This window comes from Engystomops pustulosus, chromosome 7 (assembly GCF_040894005.1).
Source record: "Engystomops pustulosus chromosome 7, aEngPut4.maternal, whole genome shotgun sequence".
NCBI classification, from domain to species: domain Eukaryota; kingdom Metazoa; phylum Chordata; class Amphibia; order Anura; family Leptodactylidae; genus Engystomops; species Engystomops pustulosus.
This window is the reverse complement of record NC_092417.1, coordinates 39,995,055-40,013,945: the sequence shown is the minus strand read 5'-3', so window position 1 is coordinate 40,013,945 and position 18,891 is coordinate 39,995,055. Positions and strand designations below refer to the sequence as shown.

At 39.5% G+C, this 18,891-nt stretch overlaps 1 protein-coding gene across 10 annotated transcripts in view; it reads right to left on the bottom strand.

Annotated features, from left to right (window-relative positions):
* MIPOL1 (mirror-image polydactyly 1) overlaps positions 1-18,891 on the bottom strand; it is a 276,231-nt gene that overhangs the window by 13,402 nt on the left and 243,938 nt on the right. For all 10 annotated transcript variants that reach the window (XM_072115538.1, XM_072115539.1, XM_072115537.1 and 7 more), the window contains one exon: positions 14,267-14,497. In XM_072115538.1, coding sequence (XP_071971639.1) covers positions 14,267-14,497 — 231 coding nt within the window. The remainder of the gene's footprint in view (positions 1-14,266; positions 14,498-18,891) is intronic.

Genomic DNA, 18,891 nt, shown 5'->3' with positions numbered 1-18,891 from the left:
TGACCTGGGTGGGATTCGAACCCAGGACCCCATTGCTGCAAGGCAGAAGTGCTACTCACTCAGCCACCGTGCCGCCATTTACAACAGTGTAACTTCATGTTAGGCGCATACCTGATTTAATATGTATTTCCCTTGATATGATATCTTTGGAATGTTCGCCAACATTTAAGTTTATTTATCCCCTTGTACACATATATCCACTGGCCTCCATGTATTGTCCGGTGATGTCCCCTTTACTCCTCCTCCCTCATCACCTGATGTTTTAATAATTTTAAATCTATTGTATGTAATAAAGTTCTTTATATTTTTCATACACTTTTTTCAGTCTGCTTTTTTCTTCATCCTGGTAAGGGATTTTTCCTTCCAGGACAATAGGATTTATACTGGACCCAACCCATTTGGAAGTGATGTCATTACTTAATACTAGATGGTATTTACTATGATGGTTCACAAAAATTATGGAGTTTATGATTTTATTTAAGTATAACTAAAATGAAACCTACTACAAAGAAAAAGCAGCTATAGAGCATTGGGGGCGATGCCCGTCGCTTCGGCTGTTAATTATTCACACATCATCCAGCATGGGAGAGGAAGGTATCTATCATGCACGAGCCCCGGACATCGCACCCGGTGCTCTGTAGCTGCTTTTTTTTAACTCTTTTTTTACAGCGAACGTGGGGTGTCAAGCTTAATGAAGACCAGCACTGGGATCCTGGAGAAGATGGCAATAGGTGAATATGTTTAGTTTAACTTTACTACTACATAGTGGTAGATTTCCTTTAAGTAGAGCAGCATCTCTTGTGCAATTTTTTCTGCTTCTTTCTCCTGTAGTATCTGAATCCCTTACACAGCTGAAGGGATGAAGAAAATAAGCTATAGATTTCCATCCCTAAATATTGTTTCCTCTCTGAGGAGCTGCAACTTTGCTAAATGTCTAGTTACCCTTTATTGATAAATCCTTGATAGAGGTTCCCAGGTCCCTTATGAATAAAGGTTGAGCCCAAGGCCAAAGGTCCATCAGCCTGACACTACTGGTAAGGGTTCAAGTGTCTCACTGCTGTATGCCAATGTTGATAACTATCATGTGCCCCTGTTCCCCCATAAGCCTGGCTATCTTTCTCAGTTCCATAAATGTAAATTAAGAGGCATCAAACATCAGCCCTTATCTTCTATATGCAGTATCATCTACAATTTGATTTGATGCTTTGTGAACCAAGAATACCCTGAGAATGCATTAGCTACAATGATGCAGAAACATATCTCGTTTAATCCCTGAACTGAGTGGTTTTGCAGAAAAAACTATTATAAAATTATGATAATGAAGTTCTGTTGCTCCTGTGGCTGCCCCAAAGCTTCTCCTCTTACCCTAATTATACACTGCTTCAGAGAACACTGTCTTCACTGTGTTGTCCCTGACAGGCAGAAGTAATCAATCACTGCATCATCCTCCTCCTGCTGTGTACGAGTCATCCAGCTCAGGTTGATTAGTCCTGTCTGGACAGTTCAGGAAGCTCCATGTAATGTGTTTATCAGTCTGCACCCAGCTTTCCCAAGGTCTTGAATTTTATAATTGTTTTTTGAGCAAAACCACTCAGTTCAGAGATTAAACAAGATATGTTTCTGCATCAGTGTAGCTACAGCATTCTCAAAGTATGTTCATAATACATAAAAACAGATGGTAGATTTCCTTTAAGTAAAAAATTCATATATATTTCCTTTTTGATATAAAGTACTCTATGTGCGCCATTCTTTCTCCCCCACAGCTGCTCACCTATCTTCCCCAGTCTCATAAGTGTCAGAAGTCACTACATCTCTCATAAACTTACCAAAAATAACGCCAATACATAGACTTCTATTTACCGGTCATGTTTTTGACCTTGCGGGTACTTCCTCTACTTGCAATTTCACATTGACTGACAGGTCTCCGAATACAAAATAGCTGCCTCTGAGGTTATGAGCGGCTAGAACCCAGCTCTTATCACACAAAGAGGAGGCAACAGAAGGTTCTGCACTTTTTTTTTTGACATTCAGGAAAAAAAAAATCTATATGACAGCAAAAGGATCTTGACATTTAGCAATAAGGTTAAATTACATTTAACAAATAAAAATGCAGCAAAGATCACAGCCATCCGAGACTCCGGAGAAGTCTGCCAAGTTTTACAAACTTCCCTTCTACTTTGAGAAGATTAGTTTTCTTAAAGTCAAACTCCTATTGAAAGTCGACCAGGAGCCCCGCAAGCCTCTGCATGTACCTTGTGTTTCATGTATAGAAATAAAACTAAAAAAAAAAAATGATAAAAAAGTACAGACCATTAAACATCATTACAGCACTCGGCCCAAAAAAATGTCATTTTTTTTTTTCTTTTGGCTTTTGCCGTTTTCTTAATCTCCGTTCCGCTCGGCTGCAGATTCCATCAGTGCTTTTTCTATCCCTGTGCATTTAATCCATTTTTTCAACACATGAATTTTCAGATAAAGTATTTATTTCTTTAAGCTTCAAGTGATCAGAATTTGGTGGATAGAAATGAAACCCCGGAGGGAGGTAAAACCGGGGTGATAGAAATAGGTTAATGTAGGGGAGGGGAATAATCCTTGTGAGGTGTATTAAGTAGCATTTTACCCAAATCTAAGGTTAGTATAGGCCCCTGGGGCTTCCTCTTGTGACACATTCTATACAGATATTTCTTAGTTACATCTGGGAATCAAACATTACAACTTTATCCATCATGATCAACCAGGGGCACCTACTATATTACTACACTGGGGCTCATTTACTAAGGGTCCGAGGAGTGCATTTTCGTCGGGTTTCCGATTTACGGCGCATTTAACATGGTTTTTTGGCACATGCGATCGGATTTTGGCGCAATCGATTTTATGCAGTGCAAATCGGGGTCGCGGCTGTCGGACAATCAGACGGATTCGGACTACGCATGGGATTTAAAATTCTAATTGTGCTGCAAGACACGCACTCACATACAACGGGAAGAAGAAGGTGAACTCCGGAGGACATCAGCAGGGAAGCGACAGATGCAGGAAATCGGGCACACGAGCTACATGAATTGCTCCGGACTTCATCTTCGTCAGACCGTCCAGAACAGGGATCTAGACAGGACCAGGTAAGTAAATTTGCCCCATTATCTTTATTACTACAGTACTGTGGTAATCTTCTTATATTTGGTACCCATCCTTCTAAAATCAACTTTTAAAATGAGCCAGCAATGCAATAGTGATGTTGCCACAGCCCCTCCAGACTGTAGCTTCACAAGCTGTTATACTGTCTCACCCACTTCCTGCTCCCTCAGCACTTAAACCTTTGCCTGCCTGATGTAATCTCATAACAGCAGGGCCTTTCGGTACACAGTGTAACAGTAAGAAACTAGAGCACAAAAGGGCTCCGGTAACGCTCCCCAGAGCCCTTCTGCTTCATTAGCACAATTTTCACAATTTTAGAAGGAAGGAGGTCATGGATAATAAAAATAAGTAGATTACCACAGTCACGGTGCCAGGATCTATGAGTAAGTGTCATGATGGATTTTATTGGTCGATTTCCTATAAGACCTCTCTCTGAGGTTGTCACTCTTCTATGCCACATTCATGTCCCTTGGCAACCCTAGTTTTCATTGTTGTTATAATTTAGTTTTAAAAGGAAGCCACTTGGTAAATACATTTTTATTGATTTTGGTGTATACAGTGCTTATGTGTCTCTATGGTAAGAGTCTAAAAAAATGTGTAGTCTATTCATATATTTAGTACGGTATCAAGGAATTAATGGCGCTCTATAAAGAAATAACGATAATAAAAATATGAAATTAGCCAAAGCAAGAGGGTATATGGCTGCAGAATCAGACTACAGGATCTCAGGGTCTTCAGGATTAGACTACACAAGTTTTATTTGTAGTCTGTTACCATGGAGACACTTATGCTGTATAATAACAAATTGAAATTATATTTTCAATGAAAACTACTCGAAGAATTGTTACTTATTTCATCACAGGTGCTTACTCCGTTACTAAGGTTTTCCAGCACATTGATCTTTTTCACAGTCATTATTGTAAATGATATACAAATGAGACGCGGTATATGCATATGATTAAGCCCCGCGTGAATGTTCAGTATATTATTTGCATGGCACTGTTGTATCCTATGGCAATATCTCAGTACAAAAGAGCCTAAGGATGATTTACAGTCTTCATACCCTAGAATTTAAAGTTAAAAATGGTTGTGCGAAAAGGAAATGGTTAAATGAATACAATACTGTACAAACAGCAGTGCCCAAGGCAATTGGTAAATTTGCCAAGAAAAAGGATAGAGCTCTCTTGTCTGTCACGATACTACAGAAATACGTATCCCAATCCCACATCAGACAGATCTGCCACCCAGGGACAACTGTGTGGCAATCACTAGAAATCAGAAAGACCTCAAGCAGCTAAGAGAAGGCAGACCCGGATAAGGCTCTGTACACACTAGTGTTGCGGCTTCATTACTACAGCTGCTACCATTGAATAAGCAAAATCCATTTTTGACAAGAATCTTGCAGCACCCAAGGATTTATAATGGCTCCTTCCTCTTATGTTACTGAACAGTTGAGACAAGCAGACCTGAACATTAGGTTCGGTGTCCTCCGTTCGGCAGCTCCACCTAACTCGGACATGTTGCTTGATGTCCACCAAGAGTCCACCAGGCCAATAAGGGCCAAGCCTAGTTACCTGGGGTGTAAAGCTCCCTGATTGCTCCACCAACGAATGGCGCCGAACCAAAAGTTTGAGTCCGCTCATGTCTACTGAACATGGTTATCAAGAAAAGGAGTGAATAACAAAATCAAGAAATTGAGACTTCTGATGAGAATTGTTGGTTTTACGGCAGGATGGGCGACTACAGCAGTATTAAAAAGCTCTTAAAGGGCTCAAAGTTTAACGTTGACCAATACGCACAGAATTGGTGGGAAATCTAATCACTGTGACCCCCTTGATCATGAGTACAGGGGTCCCATTCTACCACTTTACAGACATACTTAGTCTGCAAATCCTATTGAAATTGGATGGTTCAATAGATGTTAATGCAATGTGAAGGACCACCTTTAATACCGTAAAACTGGTAAGTTTGGTAACTCAGGGGTTTAAATAGCCCCATCTCCATTATAACCCATCATATAAGCCATAAGACTAGTCATATTTGGCTCCACCTCTCTTCAACCAAAATGTACCATGTATAAGGCCTAAAGCAAGTAAAATATAGAAGATTTAAATTATGGGGTTTTGTATCAATGTTCATATTGAACATTTAAGGGTATGCAAAATAGTTGCCCGTTAAATTCTAATATGAGATAGCCAAGATGATTGTCTATAAAATGATAGTAGTCTTACATTCAAAACTGAAGAGGATGGTGAGATATGGATCCTGAAAGTCAAATGTTCAAAACGCTTTTGCTCACCATTGTGTAGCAATAACCGGTTGTGTAATCTTACAATAACAGGTGTTTGATGCACCTTTTAGTTTGGACATGCAATAATAATAATAATGATAATTCCTTTATTTATATAGCGCACACAGATTACACAGCGCTGCACAGAGCTTGGTGGATTAGTCCTTGTCCCCAATGGGGCTCACAATCTAATCAGCCTACCAGTATGTTTTGGAGTGTGGGAGGAAACCGGATGACCCGGAGGAAACCCACGCAAACACAGAGAGAAGATACAAACTCTTTGCAGATGTTGCCCTGGATGGGACCTGAACTCAGGACCCCAGTGAGGCAAGGCTGTAGTGCTAACCACTGAGCCATCATGCGGCTAGAGCAAGGGTAGCCACCCAACATTCGTAAGCATCTGCATAACCTATGAGTGTTATGGGAAAAATGGGTTGCCATTAATGGTATACCTAGGAGAAAGGAGAGGACTGCATGATCTAAATGAGACCAGGTAGCACAATAACTCACTGATATTAGCCAGGATTTTTAGGATTATCATTATGGTCTTCTCTTATCAAGAAATGTCTACTATGCTACTATATCATTTCACTTCATTGCATGTTTTCGGCCCTAATTTGATTGTTTCTAACATATGCATATGTTGGTATATAAGTTTGGTCTTATAGAGCATTAGAGCATTAGTCTACAGCTAAGAGCCATAAAAGCTCAAAAGGCGTCAGCTACAACGCGTTCAACGTATATGGAAATTATTTTTTAAGATTGAAGAATAAAGCAGGAAAAAACTTTTAACACAATGCCGGATGATTTTTCATTTTCAAAAATGTTATCAGCATACACTGGCAACGATTTAGATATTTCCACAGATAAAATGGATACTTCAGAGTAACAGGACGTTGGCACTCAACGCAAAAGAGTATGGGACCAGCAACGCCTTACCCTACCTCTCCTAGCAGACAGCCACATGGGCTACCTCAATGGTGTGTCCATTGGTTTCATTGACATTGTTGTCAACATTAGTATCAATATAATGTACATATGTGGGTTCGTCAGCTCTGCTAATGTGTAGATCATGGGCAAGTGCATGTCCTATCTCTAAATTTCCGGTTGAGGGACGCGGGCCTAGAGTCTGTACACCTCACTGCGCTCCGCTGACACATACAGACTATATTTAAAACAAGCAGAATGTTTTATAAGCCAAGAGGATCAGGGGTGACAAGTCAGACCCGCGGTTAGAGTTTGTTTATAAGTCGTTTACAGCTGGAAGTTTACACATTACAACACAGTACTATTGATTTATCAGGAGCAAAATATACGGAGCACACTTGGGTAAACTCCACAGAGGGAAACGGTCGGAAGGTGATTGTTGTGGAATATTTCAGACACAAAGCGAGTGTCTGGCAGAGGGAAATAGCTGTAAAGTCAAGACTAATATTTAGTAAAGACCGAAAGCACAAACAAATTAGGTCTAGCGATCGCAGGCTTCATCCAGAATTAAAAAAGCATATTTACATAAGTATTTCAAAGTATACAACGTCCTCTCTACTGCAAACTGCTCACTTACAGATTAGAAAAGGAATATGTATTCATAAAAAGCAGAAAGACTCCGCCGGGATCCGAGGCTTAAAGAAACAACAGCTCATTCTCCGACGTGTTTACCGAGCAAATGGAGACGCGGTGACAGATTTTGTTAAAAAGAAGTTACAGCACATAATAGATTCTGTAATTTACTCAATCCTCATATTATAAAGGGAAATGTTGTTTTAATGTTAAATAGTAAAATCTACTAGATGGATAAAGTGCTGATGACTGGGTTAAGCTCTTACTTGAGGCCAGAGACACAGGACACATCAATTCCGGAACGCGTGGTACATGGATATTAAGGACCGAACACATTGGGCACATTTACTTACCCGCCCGCTTGCGTTCTTGAAAGTGCATTGTCCGGTTCACTAAGATCGTACACCCGATATCCTGCATGTGTCACTTCCCCGCTTAGGTCCACTGGAGTTCACCTTCTTCTTCCGTGCATGTAAGTGCATGGTCTTGCAACACAATCTTAAAGTTAAATCCCGCACTCAGTCCGATCGTCCGATGGCACCCCCCCTCCAATTTGTGTCGCACATTCCCAGCGCTGACCCCTGTTAAATACCTGTCTAAGCTGTGCAAGTCCAACGAAAGTGCGATCCACAACCCTTAGTAAATAAGCCCCATTGGAGAGGACAGATTACTAGCATTCTAATTATATGATATAAAGAGCCGCCCCATGACAGTGTTCATAATTGTGACCATAATTCCATGGGGAATTTGATGCTAGGAGTGCTGTCATCGGCACTGTATTTGTTTTTAGTCAGCACAGGATCCAAGATTCATGGGCTGGCCACGTGCGTCTCAGGCCTTGCTCAAACTGCAGACAGAGGATTCATAATTTACTTTCATATTAAAGGACATCTACCATCAGGATGAAGGACTGTATGCAAATTAGCCTGATGGGCTCCAGGGCCCATAGGTGTTACACACTTTCATTCTGTCATTTGCATACAGTCTTTCATCCTGGTGGTAGATGTCCTTTAAAGGGGTTTTCGGGCGTATGGCTATTGATCTATTCTTCAAATTGATCAACAATATAATATATGTTAGTTGTGGGAAATTTGACAATTGACAACCTCATCCAGAGAATGGAGCTGGAAGCACAGCTCCATTCTCAGTGTAGTGGTCAAGCAGTGTAACTGCAGCTCATCTCACATTAGCTATGACCTGATGTTGATGATATAGATAAAGTGGTTTGCCCATGGAAAAAGGTTCTCTTATTAAAACCCCCTAGTGATGTTTACACAATAAAGATCATTTTAACCCCCTTTCTTTACAATTTTACTAATTGTAATTATGTTACAGCTCGTATCACTCAGTTATAGTCAGTGTAAGAATCCAGAGTGTGGACATGGACTCTCTAAGCAGACACTTCATAATTCCTCTGTGCTGTGATATGCTATATGGTGACAATGTGCTTAGATTATCATGGTACAGGGTTTGTCTACACTTTTATTTAGCTTCTGAACAGTCATTAGTATCTGACACATAGAAAAAGAGAGTTGAGACAAATCAGAGATGAGGAAATCCATGAGATGGATATGTGAGCTTGTTTTGTAATAGAGGGGAGGGGCAAAGATCACACTGCATCCTGCAGACAGTAGAAGCTACTCATGAGAAGAATCTGCCCTGTCCAAACATATAAGATAGACGATTTACAGTCAGATCCCGGGGAAACGAAAAATTACACCAGGACTGATTGGAATTATATATGTGAAATGCTGTATTTTTTGTTAATAATAGTGAATTAGAGAATGTGTTATTTTGTTACCAGGCTATATATAAGAATCTACCCCTTTATAAATCGTCCAACAAAAAACCGATGATACACACAATCTTATTTTTCTATAAGGCAACAACTATTACCTATAGCGGCTGCATGGCTGTCGATGTAACTCCTTGTTGAGCCTCTGTATACAGACTGGACCAGAGACATGCACCGCGGTAAGTATTGGTTGTTTGCTATTTGTACAACCCCCTGTGGTCTAATAAAAATAAGGCTGATCTTGGAAAACATGTCCCTGGACATAGCCTTGGCAAGCAGAATGAGAGTAACCATTGTTTACATTGCCGTCTGCATTTAGATAACCGGATAAAACACACAATAAGGTTTACATGACAAAATAAGCCTTTTTAGGACAGACTATAACTTTATTTCAAAAACTTTATTATTTTTCAAGAATAGAAAAAATTTTTTTAACATCCAATGACCACAGCTGGATATATGTATAGTTTTTAGCGTACAAATACTTGGCAAGCTATGAGACAAATAAACACCAGGATACCTGGAATTTCACTTCCAGTAAGTAATCAATTTAATTTCCCAATTCATTCCAAATAAACTCAATGCTACCAAAAGATAATCTACATAGCTTAACACTGATGCCTGCAAAATGACTGCGACCAGAGGATTGTCCACTAATGGGGCATATCAATCCTGCATAATAATTGTCTTTGCTGCCCAAAACAACTAATCAAGGGCCAGATATTTATTTAGGCAAGTTTAAATAATTTACAAAAGCTAAGCTCTGGTTGGTTGTTGTTGGAAAAAACATCCTTCCCATTAGATATTTTTTGCAGCAGGAGAAAAAAACATGTTTTGTGGGGTTTTTGGGGATTCCTGAGACAAACCTGAAATCTAACGGTGACCATAAGTTCTCTACGGCCTCTTTCATATATATACACTATGGGCAAATAAATTATTGATAATAAGTCACCCAAAAAGTCTCGTAACAATCCATGAGGTTTTCTTTACAATAAATAAATTATGAAATGTGTGTATGAAGCAGCATGATGGTTTACATTTACACATCTAAATATGGGGTAGCCTGGAATAAACTTACATTCTGGAGACCCGACTTACAAAAAAAATGCCTAAAACTACATCTGCTTTCACATTAAAAAAAAAATTGAGAAACTAGATTCTGTAGAATCGGGGCTGTATGACTGGGGTGTAAGATTTTATAAGGAGCAAATAATTCACGAGAAGGTGAACTCATGGATAGGTTTGAAGGTCAAGATGAAAGAGCAACAGTAAAATGAAAACGTAATATAGAAACTAGAAGGAGCATTAATCTGCTGTCACGACTTTCGAGGTGGCTTCAGAAAGGACAAAGGTATTGGGACAGGCACAGATTACACAGGACATGCCTTTATAAACCCATACACAATAAGATGAACCTGGTCTTTTTATAGGTGAACCAGCTTCGACTTTCTAGAAAAGTTTACTACAATATTTTGGAGCATTTGTGTGTGGGAAATTGTGTCCAAAGACATCTGTGAGGTCAAACATTGATGTTGAGAACTGATGAGAGAACCGGGCTTGCTATTCTAATTCTCCCCGCAGATGTTCCTTGTGGTTGAGGTCAGATATCTGTGTGGATTATTCAAGTTCTTCCATCCTAACTTTTCCAACCATGATGGACTTTGCTTTCTGCACGGCGGAATAGCCATTCTGGAACAGGAAAGACCCTTAGCCAATCTGTTCCTATAAAGTTGTAAGATTTTCCAAAATGTCTAAAAGTTTAATAAAATCTTACACTGAGCCTAAGGAGCCTACACCGACTCCGGAACATCCCTACAACATTATGCACCAAAACTTTACAGGTGGTATAATATAGTCAGGCAGGAAAAGTTCTCCTGACAGTTGTCAAATCCAGAACGATCCTTCAAGGTACCAGATTCTTCCCTCCAGAGAACCTGTTTCCACTTTCCAGTAGTGGCAATGTGTTTTACAGTCCTCCATCCAACTCCTGGTATTGTCCTCGGTGATGTAAGACTAGCATGCAGCAAGTTGGCGATGGAAACCCATTCCATGGTGCAGATTTTGTGATTTCAATTCGATTTGGGACACTGCAGTTGTTATATATATGTACTATATACCTTAGCAGAACCTGTTTAAGATAGAGAAGTGGCTACCAGGAAACTATGGTGGGCTAGATATTTATCTGTAGTGTATGGACTTGCCACAGATGAAAAAGGATTGTAAAGTCAGTGGTTGCTTGGAAAGGGGAGAGTAAAGATCAGGATTTATCCTTAGATCTTCATGTACAAACTGCTTATATCTATAGAAACTATAAAATTCTTTATATGATGCTGCAGATATGGAGGAAGTGTAGAGAATAAGAGAAACCTTTTCAACTTCACGTTGGACTATAAGGACCTTAACATGGCGGTGATATAGACCCTTCAAATAATGTTCTGGGATATATGGAGACCTCAAAAGATCCTCTTGGTTATCCTGCTTCTCCTCATAAACAGACAAGAGGCACTTTCTCTACTCTAAGTGGGAACATTGTTCCGTTCATGCGATGTTCAAGAGAGATTGATGGAGGACGAGGCAGAATGTGACTTTACTGACTGCCGGGGGAGCTGAAAGAGTTTTGTGTGCTCTCTGCTCAACTCGATGATAATCCTGGTGCTTCACAGACCCCCTCATCCCCCTCGCACCCCAGCGCTAAATTCTTTGTACTTTCTATGAGTTTCCTACACTGATTCTTCTCAGCAGCAACATACTTGTCACAGCTGTGTTAGGAAAAGGTAACCAGGTTTTAACCTGCCTCCCCCCCTTGATGTGCATTTGCCAAGCTGTATGCACTTCACACTCAGCTGACGTGTCTCACCATTCTTCTGTCCTGGATGGAAGAAGCGCCCTCGAAACAGATGTTTCTGTGTGTTTGTGCATCTCCAGTCTAAAGGCAGGAGCTGGGGGTATAAAAGACAGCTAGCCTTGTGTGTGTCTTACTGTCATTGTGTGAATTGGACGGTGGGTGGGCTTTGTTTTACTGTGTGTGTTTTAGGGCCTGTGGAACTTATATACCCTATAAGAGAAGACGCTACGCTCAATGCCCTATAGACATCTGCAATTCTGAATAACCGCAGACTGGAGGTGCAAGGATTCTCTCCAGAATAGTTGTATCCAGGGGAAAGTCACAAAATGAAAAAAAAATCACATTCTTGTGAATTCTTTAAAAAAATAAAACATTTTATGACCAGAAGAAATCATTAATAATGAGAAATTCTAAAAATGTTGGTCTATTCTATGATAGACACCCAGAGTTTTCTTTGATCTTTCGAAAGAGAAATCTATATTACATTTATTTATTTTTTAGTTGAAATAAAATCATTTTGGGATAATTTTTTTGACTTCTGAGGATTTGGTTTTATTGTTTTAAGGCAGTGGAGCACATTAATTTAGCTACTTGTCCGACGATAATGCACTACACCACGTTTACAAAGATTATGCGCCCGTTATCCTGCATGTGTCACTTCCCAGCTTAGGTCCGACGGAGTTCATCTACTTCTTCCTGGTGCATGTAAGTGCATTGTCTTGCAATACAATTTGAAAGTTAAATCCCGCGCTCAGTCCGAATCAGTCGGATTGTCCGATGGCAAACCCCCCCCCAATCTGTGCCGCATGGTAGGCAGCACAGCTGCGGCAAAAAAATATTGCGTGTGACACAATTCCAGCACAGACACCTGTTAAATACCTGTCCATGCCGTGTAATCCCCAAAAAAGACAAACAGTCCGACAAAAGTGCGATCCGCGACCCTTAGTAAATGAGCCCCACTGTCTAAATTAGGGTTGCATAATGTGCGGGTGTCGACCAGAGCTAGAGACTACCGTACTTGTAGGTCATTTCTGTAATGAAAAAAGACCACAATAAGGGAGTCTATTGTATTAAGCTAGAATGAAGTACAATTATTCAAGAGTTCTTAGCCATTACTGGTCATAGGATCTGAGAGGTTCTGTCACATTGCAGGGTAATGACTATCCTCACAAATATTATAAACAACTAATAAAATGTGTTACTTTGGTCAAGTCAATGCAATGTATTGATTGATGCTTGCAGGACTACACAAGTAAGTACATGAATATGGACACTCATGGGCTCAGTTTATGAAATGTATCATAATGTAGTGTAATGTACTCAAGAGAAGTGGTGCAAGACTAGCAGTATAAATAGTGAGGCAAAACAACTCGCAATGGTTATTTATAAAGGACAAACACCGTAACAAAGAATATGTACAACAGCTAAGAGATGAAATAAAAAAGAAGAATATTTTAGACTCTGTTCAGATCTGCTTTCTCAGTCCTGCTCTTTTATAGAACAACTAAATTGAAATGATGGATACCAACACCACCTGGTGGACCCCTATAAGTGTACAGGGTCTGTAAGACAATGTTCACAAGATACATCCCAGCATTGCCTCCAGAAGAAGAATATAACAGAGTTGTACAGTAGGATCAGAGTTAAACAAAACTGAGAGGTCATAAATCCAAGTATCAGACAATAGGTGAAAGCATTTCTTCACTGGAACACTAGACACCTAAGGACATCAATGCTCAGGCACCAGCCACTGGGGGAAGGTGCCTTATATCCCTAGGTATGTTCACTGATGAGGGATATGAATAGACTATCTTTCCTTAAGATCCAATTGATGCTTGACATTAGCAGACGTGAGATTAGGAAAAAGAATAGAGGAATCAGGACAGAGAAGTCTAGGAACAACTGGACAGTGAGGAGAGCAGACATACAAGGTCAGAGTGTCAGGCACAGACTGCCGCCATTACAGCTCTCCAGTACCAACAACCATAGAAAACAACCTGGATTACTGGACTGGACATGTTGAAGTTGCCGGGTACAACAAAGACTGTGCTGATTCCTATGAAACTTTAATTTTAATCTATGGCTTAAAGTATAATGTACATGATGGTCCTTGAGGCCTACACCAAGTGATGTATCTGTGCATCGGTGCATTAAAACAAAGAAATAAATGTACAAAAGCAAATTCATATTTCTTACACCCTTGGCCTAACTCCACAAAATGGAATCCCTCCTTGAAGACATCTCAGCATAAAGCTCCTTAGCATCCTCCATCCTTCCCTACAGTCGAAGAACATATTGTGTTGAACCATGTCTAGATCCAAAACTTAGAGCATCAATACTGTGTAAGACTCAGCAATTCCATCTAGATACTAACTAGGTAGGACACGTACATAAGACTTTCTTAAGAAACAGACTCTTTAAACTTGCAGAGCCTTTATACTACAAATCAAGGAAGATATATTCAAACCTTACACAAATCTTAAGATATTTCTGAAAATTTAACCTGTTAAATATAGGAAAACTAGCAGGAGAACACCTAATTAGTGTTTTGGGACTTTAACACCACTACTACTGTTGTAGTGTTGGATTCTGATGAAACATGTAGCTTTAAGAAGGGTTAAGAGTTGAAGGTATTTGGACTTACTTGTGTGCCCTGTCTTCCATTTCTTTTTGACAAGTCGTTGCTTTTCTCAAGGATTCCTTCAGCTCTGTATTCTGACACTGAGCTTCACGCAGTTGGCGTCCCAACTCTTCATTCTGGTGCTGGGTAACCTTAAGAAGTTCTCCACGGTTTCTTATAGCATCTTCATAAAGGCTGATCGCCCTGGAAAACTGCTCCTTGAGGTTTACTTCTTGAGATAAGGACTGGTGTAAGCTAAAGGAAAAACATTGTTATCATGAATTTACATACATTTCAAAAAGTTTTTTTTTACTTTGCAGCTTGGTTGTTAGCATGTCGCCATGTGTATATGAAAACATCTAAAAACTGTAATAAATGTTATTGCAATAAAAAAAATTACTATAGCTAGAAATCTTATGGTTTCAACACACCTTTGGTACTTTGCACAGGTGATAGTCTGTTGTGGAAAGAAATAGGGGCTACACAAGTTCTTTAAGGATGATAAATCCATTTTGGACCTGATAGACTCCCCATACACAAATTCTCCAGTCCAACGAATTTAGGCAGGATTGGACGACCATTCTGTGTATGAGGTCTTTTGTAATCCAATGAGAAAGATGGAGTTGTAAGAAGGGAGGATTGGAAATGTTTAATTTTAACACCTGATCCTTTTGTTTGATGATCCACCAGCAGAGGTACTCTTCTAATGAAAAAGATATCCACCACTTGGTGGAGTTCAGAGGAATATTTGTTTGCCAAAATTGTGTTCAGCCAACAGCTACGTAAGGTATGTGTGCAACTTTAGGAATTTTAGAAATCTGTCGAGAGACTGGAAGTCAGATGTTTATGATGCCGCATTGACCACTGGGACCCAATGGAAGCACAGGAATGTGGGCTCCTGCAAGAACCCCGTGGTCAGTGACCAATTCAATTCTATGAAGCTTCACACATATTCCCTGTAGAGTACACAAAGTGCTAGGTGGACCCCCAGTTTTCGTAATCAAAAGCTGTACCCCTATTTACCTATCCTGGGGTTGTGTACATACTGAGAAATCCCCTATCATCCGCAAAATTCCCCTTGGAGCTGATTACTATCGTAAGCAGCTCCCTAGCCATACTCCAGTAATAGCAGTGTTAAATTGCTAGCTTTATCAGAACATAAGCGGTCCGGCATATTCATGAGGGGGCGGTCCAAGGTGCTCCCCTCTTTGTAGCTTCTTCCCCAGACTGCCCCTCCCACACCATAGGCCGGCGGTGACTGCCACCTCGGACCACCACCACATGAATACGCCGGACCGCTATAAGCTTGGTCCAGCATTCCGAGGCTATGGCAGTGCAGTATTTGCTAGCTTTATCAGAAGGTTCCGATAAAGCTAGCAATTTAACACTGCTATTAGTAGGGTAGGGCTAGGGAGCTGCTTACTTTAGTATCGGTTGACCGATCCTCTTTAAGTTCTACAGTCTTTTTACCAGACTGTATACCCAGCCCATTTAATACCCAGTAAATATAATACAGTAGCAATGGCTTAATGTTTAACAGTTCCTGGCCACCATGCAAAAAAGGATGACTAATCTACTAAGAATACATGGGTCAATAATATTTACTTTGACTTCTCATGTTTCTCAATGTATTCTATAGTGTGTACATTTTGGTACACATTCCACTTTTTGCACATTTTTGGAAATTTGTTTGGGATAACATATAATTATACCTTGTTGGCATCTTCATTCATACATCATATTCCCAATTCTTATTTTTCCATATCTAGATTTTCATGATTTTCAGACCAAACATACAAACATGAGACAAAGGGTGTGAAAATTCCACCCAAAATGAAAAGGAAACAGCCCTGTGGTACCCAACAATCAGTAGGGGAGATGGAGGAATGGAAGAAGAAGAGAGAAAGCAAAAAGTCAACTTTTTTCCAGACACAGCGCCAATCTCATTCACAGGCTGCATCCAATACTACAGCTGAGTATTTTTCATCTAAGCTACCCCTCTAAATGAAACTAAATTCTTGTATATGAAATTAGTACTTTTCAGGTAAGGCAAAAAGCTATTTTGATTATTCTAAATGGAGAGATAGGGCAAATGAATAGGAGAGAACACATCCTAATGAACCCCCCCCAAAAAAGAAAGAAATAGTGGGATGTGTATATGAAATGTATGAAATTTTAGACAAAAATCATATTGTTAAAAACCATAAAAAACAAAAAAAAAGGGTATATAAATACAAACATATTTTGGTTATTTGTGATAGCAATATCTACCCATCTCCTATAGTTAAGGTAAAAAACGCTCAATAGGCAAAGAATGGAAAGGGTAAGGACATGAGGGAATACCAGGCCAGCAGAAAATATACGTATCACATCTTTCCCAACCATCATTGCAACACAGTCCAGTGTCCAAATCCGCAGGTTTAATCATAAACTGGCTCCACATTTTATCCTTAGATTCTTTGCTGTTTATGTGTTTCATTCTCCTCCCACATACAGATTATGGCACGATGCGGATTATAATTCCTGTATATTTCTCACAACAGGATGTGTCGCCAAGCTTTCCGGGTGACTCATGGGATGAGCATGCACTTTTATGACGAGGGAAAGTCTATCAAATAAATGCATTGTTTTATTTCTAAGAGTAAAGTTATTGGTGGGAAATTACAGGAGTTCAAGGAGTTGGAATTAAGGGAGCACAAAAATAATCCAAACCAGCGATTAATAATGATGTAGATGGATAGAAATGGTGGTCTAGAGTTTACTAATGGGGTCTTATGGGATAGAAATCTCCAGCCGTTGCCTTTTCAAGAATTGGATTCCTCCACACAGATAGTAAACCCACATAACAGCTCAATAATACACACCCAGAAGAGCAGAACCGCTGTTTGAAATGTAGAAATGGAAGACACAGTAGATGTGAGATTGACAAAATACAGACCTCCGAGATGGTGGGGGTGGGATTCAATATATCTAAATAGAGTTTACCACAGCTAAACTTGTATTAAAAAAAAAAAAAGCAAAAGAATATGACATAAGTAATTTTTTATATAAATTAGCTGAGAATATGCAATTTCTGAATGGACGTGACAGTTGCCACATCAAGTGAATGCTCCTTTGGAACAGCGTTTTTCCCTCAGTTTTCTCTTGAAACTTTGCTTCATATACCAGGTGCAAAGTTGCCCGATTTAGTTCGTAGAATGCCTACATTGTAGACTACAATCAGGGTATGGAGACAAGTCCGGCGTCATGGATTAGATAGTGAGATATCTTTGATGCAATCCTTTCTAGGTAATTTGCAGAAGGGTGTTCTCCGAGAATATTTTTCCCGATTTATCCGCTCAAGGTGTTACACCACTTATGGAGGAGCGTCATTGTGAATACATACATACTTGTCCTTGTGTTAATTACATGTTAATTTTACAAGTAGAAACTGTGCCTGGGTTATACTTTTAATTTAAAGAGAGCTGGAGATTTGGTAAACTTCTACCAGCTCTATGTATAGATTACTAAGACCTGCTCATGCTGCAGATTTTTTTTGGTACTAAAATTAGTAACAAGAATTTCAATTGTAATAAACATAAAAAATAGTTATACTTGAAGTGTTTATTGTCAAAATCTGCAATGTTTTTGTACATTTTTTGCATTACAGTTGTGTTTTATGAAAATATATATAGAAAAAAAGTACAACTTTTGTTTCTTCCTTGCACCACTAGTGCTTTCTTGCACTTTCAACCATTGTAGGAACGATATGTAACGTTTATTAGAACTTATTTTATTTTTATGTTCTTTGCAGGTTAAAGCTTACTAAAAGGGGTTTCCTGGGTCATACATATTAATGTATAAGAATAGATCATTAATATGTGGTTGAAGATCAGTTCACAGTATCGGTCAAGCTACACACAGGATGTAGGATGTGTAGACGCCATGGAAGGTTTCTAAAAACTTTTCATTCTATTCATTCATTCTCTTTAGTTGGCTTCCAGTTGGCAATAACCCTGAAATAATAGTACTAAATGATGATTGGTAGAGGCGGTGGATCACACATTGATAACCTGCGCTTATTCGGGACACTTAACCAGTGGTGCATTAGGATCTGTGGGGGGTTTAGTGTTGCCCAAAGTTCCCCCTTAGAAAAACTGATGGTAAATATGTTTTAGTCTTATATACAGACAATACAAAAATCGCCTTTAGGGATCCATCTCCTTTAAGTCCCGCTTTAACAACGCAAGGACGGGAGCACAGAAGAGATTGCTCCCTCCCGTCAGCCCTACTTTCCAAAGTGTTACATTACAAGTGTCCTTGATGAGAAGATGTTACTACTTGGTGGTACAGCACTACATGCAGGCACTATTAATAATAATAATAATAATCTTTATTTATATTGCGCCATCAAATTCCGTAGCGCTTTACATATCAATATATTTGGCTTCTACTTTGCTCTACAAAAAAAAAAAAAATAGATATTATTATTACTACAACTACAATATAAAATGAGCTCTATGCCTTGTGATGTGTCGACACCTGAAAAAAACTTATGTAAGAGATTGTTTTTTATGGAGATTTGACACAGAAAATATTCTGAAATAGTGCAATGTGAGCAGAGGGTCCCGAGGCCAGTAATCTCTCCTTATCATTGTCACTGATTCTAG